This window comes from Oncorhynchus mykiss, chromosome 17 (genome assembly GCF_013265735.2).
Source record: "Oncorhynchus mykiss isolate Arlee chromosome 17, USDA_OmykA_1.1, whole genome shotgun sequence".
NCBI lineage: Eukaryota > Metazoa > Chordata > Actinopteri > Salmoniformes > Salmonidae > Oncorhynchus > Oncorhynchus mykiss.
Window position 1 is genome coordinate 45,079,184 of NC_048581.1, and position 13,052 is coordinate 45,092,235.

Consider the following 13,052-nt stretch of genomic DNA (forward strand, 5'->3'; position numbering starts at 1 on the left):
CAAAGCATTCACATGTCAGCATATTCATGCAGTACTAACACAATGGCTTTTATCATCCCCCTTAATCAACAAAGAAAATGTTTCATGTCTTAGAAGTTGAAGTGCATCACAGACCTATGAGTCTCAAAGCATGTAATTAATTGATGAGAAGAGAGACAAGGGACAAACAGACAAGCGGGTGCAGGAGAAAGCCAGGAGTGCTCCAGACGCAGAAATCTGGAACCTATAAAGACGTGGACAACTTCAGCAGCTTTTAACAAGGCCTCTCGCAATTGGCTGAGAAGGCTACTTACCCCCTTTTAAGCCATCCACCAACCTCAAGCTCACTTCCTGCTTCCAAACCACACCCAAAGAAGCCGGTGCTGTCCAATCGCAGCTGCCCGCAGGCCCAGAGTATGCGGGCGAGTATAAAGGGACAGGAGTTAGCCCAGCAAAGCAGATGGTTTGTTGTTGTTCTGCATGCAGGTTGAGGAGATGGGAAACTGTAGGTGAGGAATTCAGCAAAGAGACACAGGGAGAGACAGAAGTTTTGACTGGGAGTAAAGCCAAAACCTATGGATCTTCAACAGATTGCAGATTAGAAGCGTGAAGTGTATCGGCCTCATTCTTCTTGGTTTCACTGGAGGAAGAAGACTTCTAGGCCTTTGACTCTCTATCAGAACTTCCTGGGATAACGGTTGTCCCACACGGCTATCTGAAGAAGAGAAAAGACAGGGAAAGAGAGAAATAAAGTGCAAAAACCACCCTGCCTCGGAAGGGGAAGAAGGACGGTGGTCCTAAGAGGGAGGAGGAGATGCGCGAGGAGGTGTCCTGCACCAACTCCCCCGAGGGGGGGCTGGGGGCCAGCGAGGAGGAGCTGGAGAGGGGCTCCAAGAAGAGCGGGCAAACAGGGGGCCGAAAGCGGGTGCCGTACCACAAGAAAGACAATCTGGGTCGGGCCGAGGAGAGGGCCATTGTCAGCGGGAGCCCCAACAGCCTGGTTCCGTCGGGGCCCAAGCGGCAGAAGAAGCAACAGAACTCCCCCATGGCGGTGGTATGTGTGGCCCCTTCCTCGCTGGGCTCCAGCGGCCTCGGCTTAGGTTCGGGCGGCGAGCCCTTCGAGGACCTGCACACGCAGCGAGTGATCGCCAACGTGCGCGAGCGCCAGCGTACGCAGTCGCTGAACGACGCCTTCGCCTCGCTGCGTAAGATCATTCCCACGCTGCCATCGGACAAGCTGAGCAAGATTCAGATCCTGAAGCTAGCGTCGCGCTACATCGACTTCCTCTACCAGGTACTGCAGAGTGATGAGATGGACGCCAAGCTGGCCAGCTGCAACTACTTGGCCCACGAACGGCTCAGCTATGCCTTTTCCGTCTGGAGGATGGAGGGCGCCTGGGCCATGTCAGCCAGCCACTAGTGTCCCCTATCTGTCCTGCTCTACCCGTCCTGTTCTGTCCTAACCCCACTATCTCTGTCCTCCACCTAAGCCACTATCTCTGCCCCCTCTTGTAACCCCTAACCCACTATCAATGTAACCCCTAAAGCCACCATCTCTGTCCTCCTTTAAGCCATTATTTCTGCCCCTCCTTCTAACCACAACCCAGAGTCACTGTTCACTCCCCAACCTTTTTACCCATTCTGTCCCAATGTGTCACTCACCTATCCACTGCCCCATCACTCCCACCATACCCGTTCACCATTCGACCTTGCCCCTCCCCTTCCGGCTCAAATGCCCCCTGACAATGTAGCCCCTAACTCCACAAGCGTCTACGGTGCACCCCTGCAGGTATGTATAAAAACACACACACACACACACACACACACACACACACACACACACACACACACACACACACACACACACACACACACACACACACACACACACACACACACACACACACACACACACACACAGTGTCACATATGGCCAAACAGCCAGGTCTGTGGTTTCCCAAAAGTATCTTAAGTATATTGTTAAAACCTTGGCAGGAGCATCGTTGAATCTGTACGCTGTTATTCTTTTCAGATTTACCATGAGGTTATACCTTGATGTTTTTTTTTTAATGAACATGAATGACAGCAATGATGAGAGCATGTGTTATCATTCAATACACAGGTTAGAAAAGTGGACACATCTGACATATTTGTGCATCGAAGTAATGTAAATATGCCTTTTCTAATTACATTTAACCAACCAAGTGGCCCTTGGGGTGATTCACAATGCAGGATCGTTAGCAAGCTAACCTTAGTAAACATTGCCAAACAAATGAGGATTTCCGACTCCAGCATGTTTAGAAAAGCGAGTTTTCTGTAATGTTCAGGTATTGATTTGCATCTTCCTCTAAGGAAGGCTGTTTTTATGTGTTTTGATTCAAGTTTAGTTACATTAAGTGGTAAGTGGGAATGAGTAGGAAATAGTGCATGTTGTTTTTAATTTAATATGGCAAAATGTGCGCAATAGGTAAAAAGGTACAGCCTAATCCTAATCGATCAGTGGGTAAATGTATTTGATAAATGTCACATGTCCACTGCAGTTGTGCGTGAGTGCATGCACATCTCTGTGTGTTGGTAACTATTGTATAACTTTTACAAAATGTATACATTTTTTTAACATCATAAAAATTAACATCATAGTTGTTAAACAAAATGACAAATTATGAAATAAGAGTATTTGCATACTAGTCTAAATGACAAATTATAACACCTAGTAATGTGGGATCACAATTACAATATAGAATATTACATTTGCGTTCTAATTTTTATTTCAACATATGGTGTGCAGTTTGACAATTTTGACAAGATGACAAACATTTTAAAAATAACTATTTTATCAAATGATCAAATATCAAATTATTTATATACAGTAATTATAGTATAATAATTGTCTCCTTTTATCATTGATAATACATTCTATCAAATTGGCTAAACATTAAAACAATAATATTTAAGTTACACAAATATTGTTGCTACGAAATGTCGTATTTCATGAAAAAAGCATTTTAATGAAAGATGTTACTGTAATATGCAACAGATTAGCATAACACTGAATCATTTTACACTTTTGACATAAATATTTAGCTATCTGTCTTGGTGTACTCTTAAGATAAGAAAAGAGAATGCCTGACTATAATTTTCTGTTTTACATAATAAATACCAGTAGCCCACTAACTGAAAATCAAATTATTGTTATAGTGACAATATAACACTTTAATTGCGCAAATATATATATATATATATAATATCATATAACATTTTCAACTACGAAAAATGGTTAAGTACATCAATGATCATTGAATGTGTTCATTTTTTTTTTTTTTTACCATGGACTCAGTCTTAACAAAATTGTTGTACTTTTTAAGTATTTCTATCCAGAGCCTTATCTAACATACCTCAGGCAGACTAGACCAGAGGAAACAGAAACCGGGATCCTGCACAGGTATATCAGGCGAAATAAAGAGAGGGAAAGGGAAGGAAAGAGAAAAAGCAGATCTCCCTCCCTCTCTCTCTCTCCTTTTCTCCCCTGCAGCCTTGCCCTTTCTCCTCCAGGATCTTGTATCCAGTGTCGTGCAATCAGGCCCTGCCGGGTCCCAGACAAGCAGGAACCTTTAGATTGGAAACAGTTGTGAGGCATTAGGAAGGTGTATGTGCCAAGGGAGAGTTTGATGGTGTGTGTGCGCGCGAGCCAATGTATATATGGTGTATGTGTGTGTGTGTGCGCGCGTGTGTGCTTGTTTACGATGAGTTTTGGTGTGTTTGTGTATCACTGTGTGTAGCCTATACACTGGTATGTGTGTACTTGTGTGTTTACATGTGCATGTGTGTGTGTGTGTGTGTGTATACATACATACATGTGCGTGAGTGCATGCCATTTCTTCGATATTATCTGACTTTGTTATCTGCCTTTCCTCTCAGTCTCTTGAAAAATCACAAAGTAAACTTTGCGGAATTGGCGGACACTCACTCTTCTGAACGGAGATAAGAAGCTACAAGATAAGCGTTAATTAAAAGATAAAAGATGAGTGTGGGCTAACTGAAAAGCATATCAGATAACCAGGAAGACAGGATGAAAAGGGAGAGGTAGGAAAGAATGGCGAGCCAAAGAAAGGATGATGCGGTGCAGAGAGCAGAGGTAATCCATCAGAAGCCAAACTGTTGGTAATCCGTCAAAAACCAAACTCATGTAAACCTGGACTAGGCTGTCAAGGGAGAGCAGCACAGGAAAGGCAAAGATTTAGAGCAAGAACCCTAAATGTAACCCCTAACCCTAACCCAGCGTTTCCCAAACTTGGTCCTGGGGACCCTAAGGGGTGCATGCTTTGGTTGTTGCCCTCACACTACACAGCTGATTCACATAATCCAAGCTTGATGATGAGTTCATTATTTGAATCAGTTGTGTAATAGTGCCCTAACTCCTAACCCTAACCTTAATTAATTATAACTCTAACCTTAATTGTAACCCTAACCCCCAACCCTAAAATAGCCGTTTTCCTTGTGGGGACCAGCGAAATGTCCCCACTTTTCAGAATTGTCCTTGTTTTACTATCCTTGTGAGGACTTCTGGTCCATGTGCAGTCTCCAGGTGTTCCCCTTACATTACTATAAAATCCTCAACGGCCTCAAACGCCAGACTTTGAGAGTTCAACCACTGTGGTTGGAACCCCGAACCCGACACGTGGATGAGAATGTCCTTGAAGAGAAGCATAGTCATTACCTACTGTTCTGCATTCTAACATTATCCACTCACCTGTGGACAGTTAAATGAACTGAAATGGACAGCGTCAGTATAAGGAAGACCTAAAATGGTTGTAATTGATTCTGCTTTTAACATATCGGGGAAAAAAATAGAAATTCCTTCCTAAACGAAACGTGCGTGTGCGTATTTGTGTACGTTCACAGTATGCTCCCAGTGTGTGCACGAAGCATATTTTTTTTGTGTGCAACAAGTGTTCGGATAAGCTGTGTGTTTATGTGAGTGGTGCATCTTGGGTGCATTTGTGTGGCTGTTTTATGAGGATGTGCGTGTTGTTGGTTGCATGTGTGTGTAGCATGTGGTGTGTATTTAAGCGGATATGCGTGTTACTGGCTGTATGCATGTGTGTATATGTGTGTAAAAATGTGGATCTGTGTTTTTCTGGGTGTGTGTGTGTGCGTGTGTGTGTGTGTGTGTGTGTGTAGCTGTGATTTAGAATAGACTGCTGTGTTTAACCTGGCAACAACACGCAGTGCTCCACTCTGTTTATCCTCCAATTAAAGGGCTGTCACTGTTCTTCCCTCTGCCAGAACCTCTGGCTCTGCATGTGTTTGAGTTGGTTGCAGTTCCTTTGGACTGATCTTGGACCAGTCCAAAGTAACATGTGCATGTGTTTTGGGGTTTCCATTTTCACGTTGGATCTGATCTCAAACCAGCTGTTATAGGTCCTCTGCGGCACATCTGCTTTTTTTAAAGAGCTTCAGAGCCTTGCAAACAGGCCGGTGGTTCCAAGAGTTGTGGGCTTCTGATACTCATCTTTATTTTTAGGGGTTTGAACTTTGAGCTGATGCTAGAGCAGGTGCTGTGTGGATGGATGGATGTGTGTGCATGGGCTGGGCTGTTCCAACTGTAGCTGTAGTGCTTATGTAGTGTACGTAGTGCGCCCCTGAGTTATACACTTTGGGTTTGACACGTATGCAGGAGCAGAGCACAAACCAAGTGGGAGTGTGTAGAAACAACAGGCCGTGTTAAGATATTGGTCTAATGCAAAGGGAGGTATGATATAGCGCTCAATCTATTATCAATACAGTGTTACAGTCCGTGTCAGGCAATAGGCAACAAAACAATATACATCATCCATGTGTTAAAGGTATAGCTCAGCGAAATTGCTTATTTAGATAGGAAACACATATCTAAATGATGCAATATCACCCAACTATCCCTTTTAAGTTGTTGTACACTCAGGTTTAACATGAGTAGGCCTCTGCCTTAGAGGCGTTGCAGATGAGGTCAATGCGTCGTAGGAAGACTAAAATGCTCCCATGCAAAGTGTGTGTGCATGTTGGTGCCTAAAACTGCATCAGTTGCTCCTTTGTAAATCAGCCGCACTTAACTTTTCATTTTGGGAGAACGGGAGATACACAAATGCCAAGGAGGCTCGACAGGATAGCTATTGTTACTCTGCCCAAATGCAGGCAGACGAATGGGATCTACTGTACCTTTGTTCAAAGTGACGCTAAGATCACACAACTTGTTGTTTGCTGCTGTAGCGTACCCCCATTTGGTATACCGAGAAAACAAGTCATTCCTGGCAATTAGTGCATTAGGACGTAAGCACAGCCATCTGAAAGAGGACACCCACAAACACACATGCTTACTGGACAGCTTTCTCTCTCTTGTCTTTGTCCCCCTTCCCTTTCTCTCTTATCTTTCTCTCTCAGCATGAAAATAAACACTGTAATTACAGACAATTGGGAACACTCCAGATGGAATATTTGCTTGTTAAACAAGAGAAATAGCAGAAGTTTAGCGATGTTGGCTTTTTTTTTACACTATGTGAGAAGAATTAGCTTTGTTTGCCGGTTTATGTGTTTGTTTGGGACAACGACTTGCACGCACGACACATTAACGACTTCTCTGCGGATTTTCGCTCTCAGATATTATTTTCCTATACTGACAAAATGTACACATCCATGTCGGTTTCTTCAGTAAAACATTTTTTTTTTTTAAAGAAGCTTTTTACATCAGGTTGTGTGGTTGAATTAGGCTGAAATATGAGGTATAAAACTCTAAAACCAAGATAGAAACTGTTGCTGACGCAGTCTATTTTTCTTTCCCTTTTTTTTTAGGAAGGACGCCAAATGGATGGACTCATCTCCCTCTCTTTAAAAGGTCTGTTCCTGTCGAACCAGTAGTTCCCCCCGCTATACCCTTATCTCCCGTTCTTTGGAAGCCCTGCCCCACAGACATGGGCATTGGACCGGACACATGCTTCGGTTTAAGGACAGATATCCAGTCGACTCTCCTTGTGCAGCCTGACAGACAGTATGATAATGCCAACATACAGTATGTGACAAACTTCGGAACTGAAGTGAGGAGGATACTTAAGGGTCACATGATGAACTTTCTGGACGTTAAAAACGTCCAACGCATCGGCCCTGTCCCTGTCCCTTTATGCCACTTCAAAAGACTCTTTAAAAGAGGAAGATTCTTTGACCACTGAGATGACTTATGATCGTGATAATTGCAGTGATGATCGTCATAAGGATGCCAGAGTAATCGATAGCTGGTGGTCCCAGCCCAACGAATGTTTACAGCAAAGATGCTTATAAGCTTTAGGCTTTTCAACCTCAGATGTATAGGTAGGAAAAGCCAAAGAAGCCTGACGCACATTTTCAGCAGTTGTATAAACTAAATCGGCTTGATTTCTGTTGCCTTGTACATGTTTTTCTCTGTGTTGCATTATTTCCCTTCACAGCGAATGGATTTAGCATGTGCATATGCATATTACATTATAATGACTTTATATTAGAGTAATTAAGCAATAATCTATGCAGGCAACCTGTAATACATGAGTAATGCACACAGTTTTGTAGCATGCACAGATTATGGATAGATTAGACATAGACATAGTGGATAGATTCCACTAATGTCTTTCTGATATATATATACTTGTCTGTAGGATTTAAGTATGAAAAACATAATATGCAAAACAACAATGAAATAGTACATTACATAAAGAGTAACAGATAACATTTTGTTGTACTTTGTGCAAGTGACGGTCTAGTAGTTTTAAATGCAAGTTTAGTAATTCCTCAGGATTTCTCTTTAACATAGTACTATGCACATACTGCAATACCCTATCAGTAAATGTATTAAGAATGGAAAATAGTGCCATGTACTTTTTAAAAACATTTGATAAATTCACATTTTGTGCTACTGGGTATTGTTAGGTCACGGCAATGTTATCTGATATACTGTCGCCAGAAAATGTAGTTTGTCAATATTTTTTCATCCTAATGCTCAGCTGTGGTTCTCTTAGATTTTTTTTGTCTCCAGCTTTTCATTACATGAGCTCCTGTGGAAAATAATAATAAATGCTGTTTTAATAAAAATACCACTGAAATAGTCTGGAAAAAGCCCATTTTCAAAAACACGTTGCATCTTTCTGTCTCATAGAAACTTGTCTAACACCTGTGCACATATTGAGAGTGTAGTATGCATAACAAAGAGTACATGGATAGACAAGACAATGTCTTATATGTTATATCTTATAAAACAAGATACAAAATAAGTGGATAGCAATAGCCTTTGTATTTGGACACAGCAAGGCAGGATCCAAGATTTTTGTCAAAATGTGTTACATTACAAAGTCATGTGTTTTTACATTACCGAAATAGCTGAGTGCTTGGTGCAAGTAAAATATTGCCCAATATTTCAAACATTATTGAAAGGATACAAAATATACACTTCAGAAAAAAACTATGTTGAGAACTTTAATTACCCTTTTATTGAGGAAAACAGTTTATAGAAAAAAATATAGAAAAAAAAACAAAACAACATTATTTTTTACAAAGTACAAACCAATAAAGACAAACAGTGAGAAACAAATACATATCTAATCTCTACTTGGCTTGTTTTCTAAATTAAGATTCAGTTCAATAAAGCTTCCTTTCTATAGGTTTGTCAGTATAATTCAAAGCACAGGATGTCTGTATTTTGGTCTCAGTAGCTATCGACAACATCAATAACCAACCACTCAGAGGAAGAGCAATAATTCATGTTTAGACAATTAAAGGGATTGTTGATTCTCAAAAAATAGATTTACATTTACAGAACACAAATATTCTCAGAAGAATTGAATTAAACCGGAAATAAACCACAATAAAATATGAAATAGGACCTTTCTGAAAAAAGATATCAAGAATGTATTTGTGGTGGCCATTTTGTTCTACTTGATCATAGGTAAATGTATTATTTCATTCTCAATGATGTCATTTTCACATTGTCAATGTCATTAATATCATACATATATTGCAGGGTCTTGTCAAGTACACTCTTTAAAAAAAGGTCCTATCTAGAACCTAAAAGGCTGTCCCCATAGGAGAAGTCTTTGAAGAAACCTTTTTGGTTTCAGGTAGAACCTTTCTGGGTTCCATGTAGAACCATTTCCACAGAGGGTCCTACATTGAACCCAAAAGGGTTCTACCTGGAACCAAAAAGGGTTCTATCTGGAATCCAAAATAGTTATCCTATGGGGACAACATAATAACCCTTTTGGAACCCTTTTTCTAAGAGTGTAAGGTCTTGGTTGTATAATGTATATTATACAGCACCATTATAAACTATAACATGATAGTTCAAATTAACCTGTAGCACCATCAGATTTTCAAAAACACAATACATAAGCACAGCACTGCAAAGGAATTAAAAGGACAACATGGAAATCTATTACATCATTATCTCATGGAAAGGGCCAACAAGAAATGTAAGCAGTTTTTAATCCTTCTTTGGTGATATTTAGCTGCAAAATCTCTGTTTAGATACAATTACTATCAGGGATTCACAAGAATCTTTGAAGTTATGCTCAGAGGCCCTACCAGTCCACGACTGGCATATTGTTCCCATAAGACTTTTAGGCTTTTATTTCTCTCAACCTGTGTCCAATTGTTCTACATGGAAAGTCAACTAGCTCAACAAGCTAACTCCGACGGCTAAATGCTAACTGTCCAACAGCACTTTGGTCCAGGAACAAAAATCATTGACTGTTTTTGTAAATAGAGTGGTTTCAGATGTGAACAAATCCTAGTTCACCTGTCTTTTAGATTTGTAGAAAAGCAAGTATCAAGAAATACAGCCTATAGATCTATAAAATAGAGCAGGCATGTCAATCAATCCACATGTTAAAATACTGGTCTTTGTGAAATCCAACAGAACAACAATATAAAAAAAACAATCAATCAACATGTTAAAACACTGGTCTTTGTGAAATCACAACAGAACAACAATAAAAAAAGGCCTCGCCAGAGTGGAATACACGTAAAAAATAGGCCATTTTACTAAAGCACAATTCCAATACTTAAGACATCGTAAGTGCATTTCTTTTTTGTGAGTCCGGTGTTGTCTACATACAACTTTTAAGTGCCATCCATAGTTAAACAACTAATTCATAGTAACTGATCTGAAGTCCATTCAACTGTTTTAATAATCTGCGTTAAACCCAGCACCATTATTATAATATATATTTTAAAACTTTATGTTAACCCTCGCAAGCTGCCAGCCCAGACAGCATACCAATCTGTGTCCTCAGTGCATGCACAGACCAGCTGGCTGGAGTGTTTACAGACATATTCAGCCACTCGCTATCCAAGTCTGTTGTCCCCACTTGCTTCAAGATGTCCACCATTGTTCCTGTACCCAAGCAAGCTAGGATAACTGAACTAAATGACTATCGCCCCATAGCTCTCACCTCTGTCATCAAGAAGTATTTTGAGAGTCTCGTCAAGGACCATATCACTTCCACCTTATCCGACACCCGAGACCAATTAGAATTTGCATACCACCCTAAAAAGATCCACGGATGATGCGATCGCCGTTGCACTGCACACCGCCCTATCCCACGTGAACAAGAGGAATACATATGTGAGAATGTTGTTTATCGACTACAGCTCTGCTTTCAACACCATAGTGCCCTCCAAGCTTGTCACTAAGCTCATTGCCCTGGGTCTGAACTCCTCCCTGTGCAACTGGGTCCTAGACTTCCTGACGGGCCGACCCCAGATGGAGAGGGTAGGCAACAACACCACTGCCACGTTGATCCTCAACAGGGGCCCCCCAGGGATGTGTGCTCAGCCCCCTCCTGTATTCTCTGTTCACCTATGACTGTGTCTATACACAACTCCAACAATCATCGAGTTTCCTGAAAACACGACAGTGGTAGGACTGATTACCAACAATGACAAGACAGCCTACAGAAAAGAGGTTAGAGTCCTGGTGGAGTGGTGCCAGGAAAATAACCTCTCTCTCAATGTAAAAAAACAAAGGAGCTGATTGTGGACTATAAGAGACAGAAGAGGGAGCACAGCTCCATCCACATCGACGGGGCTGCATTTGAGAGGGTCAAAAGCTTTGAGAGGGTCAAACGTTTTTTGGCATGCACATCACTGAGGACCTGAAATGGTCCCTCCACACCGACAAAATAGTGAAGAAGGCGCAACTGCGCCTCTTCAATCTCAGGCGGCTGAAGAAAATCAGCACTTCTACAGATACACCATTGAGAGCATTCTGTCGGGCTGCATAACCGCCTGGTATGGCACCTGCACCGCCCTCAACTCCATGGCTCTCCAGAGGTTGATGCAGTCAGCTCAACGCATAACCAGAGCCTGTACTCCAGGACATTTACAACACTCAGTATCAAAGGAAGGCCAAAGAGATCATCAAGGACTTCAGCCACCTGAGTCACAGTCTGTTCACTCTGCTACCATCTAACAGACAGAGACAGTACCGAGAGTCTGAAAAACAGCTTCTCTCACCAGGCCATCAGACTGTTGAACAGCCATCACTAGCCGGCTACCTGCCCGGTACTCTACCCTGCACCTTGAGACTAATGCCCCATGTACAGTGCATTCGGAAACTATTTAGACCCCTCGACTTTTTCCACATTTTATTGTGTTACAGCCTTATCCTAAAATGGATTAAATAAAACATTTTCCTCATCAATCTACACACAATACCCCATTATGACAAAGCGGGAAAAAAAGTTGTTTATCATTTTTTGCAAATGTATTAAAACAACAACAAAAAATACCTTATTTACATAATTATTCAGACCCTTTGCTATGAGACTCGAAATTGAGCCCTGTTTCCATTGATCATCCTTGATGTTTCTACTTGTTCGGGTTCCACCTGTGGTAAATTCAATTGGAGCTCTGACAGAGCTCCAGAGTTCCTCTGTGGAGATGGGAGAACCTTCCAGAAAGACAACCATCTCTGCAACACTCCACCAATCAGGCCTTTATGGTAGATTGGCCAGACGAAAGCTACTCCTCAGTAAAAGGCACATGACAGCCTGCTTGGAGTTTGCCAAAAGGCACCTAAAGGACTCTCAGACCATGAGAAACAAGATCCTCTGGTCTGACTAAACAAAGATTGAACTCTTTGACCTGAATGCCAATTGTCAAGTCTGGAGGAAACCTGGCATCATCCCTACAGTAAAGAATGGTGGTGGCAGTATCATGCTGGGGGGGGGGGGGTGCTCAGGACCTCAGACTGGGGTGAAGGTTCACCTTCTAACAGGACAGCGACCCTAAGCACACAGCCAAGACAACGAAGCAGTGGCTTCGTGACAAGTCTCTGAATGTCTTTGAGTGGCCGGACTTGAACCCAATCGAACATCTCTGGAGAGACCTGAAGATAGCTGTGCAGTGACGCTTTCCATCCAACTTGACAGAGCTTGAGAGGATCTGCAGAGAAGAATGGGAGAAACTCCCAAAATACAGGTGTGGCAAGCTTGTAGTGTCATACCCAAGAAGACTCAAGGATTTAATCACTGCCAAATGTGCTTCAACAAAGTACTGAGTAAAGGGTCTGAAAACGAATTTAAATGTGATATTTCAGTTCGTTTTTTTTTTATACATTTGCAAAAATGTATAAATAACTGTTTTTGCTTCGTCATTATGGGATATTGTGTGTTCTCGTTCTGTCATTTCTTTATTTCTCGTTTTGATTATTTGTATATTTGTATTGTATTTGTATGACATTCTACTGCACTGTTGGAGCTAGTCAAATCAAATGTTATTGGTCACATACACATATTTAGAAGATGTTATTGTGGCTGTAGTGAATAAGCATTTCGCTGCACCTGTCATAACACCTGCAAATCTGTGTACGTGACCAATACATTTTGATTTGATTTTGACTTGACATTCATAAACATTTCTTTTGTGTGTGGTCAAGCATTGAGTAGGACTTCTCCGTACAGTATGGCGGTGTGTGTAATTGGCTGAAACAGCTTTGGAACGTTTGAGCCGACTGTCTGTGTTTCCTGATTGAATTGTCCCACTGATCATATGATTCATTCCTAATAACTTTTATCACT

At 41.6% G+C, this 13,052-nt stretch overlaps 1 protein-coding gene across 1 annotated transcript; it reads left to right on the top strand.

Moving 5' to 3' along the window:
• Positions 1 to 422: 422 nt before the first annotated feature.
• LOC110493949 (twist-related protein 2) lies at positions 423 to 8,566 on the top strand. Its single transcript, XM_036949966.1, has 2 exons — positions 423 to 1,768; positions 6,805 to 8,566. Exon 1 carries the CDS (start codon positions 794 to 796, stop codon positions 1,397 to 1,399), a length of 606 nt encoding a protein of 201 aa, XP_036805861.1. The 5' UTR covers positions 423 to 793; the 3' UTR covers positions 1,400 to 1,768; positions 6,805 to 8,566.
• Positions 8,567 to 13,052: the final 4,486 nt, after the last annotated feature.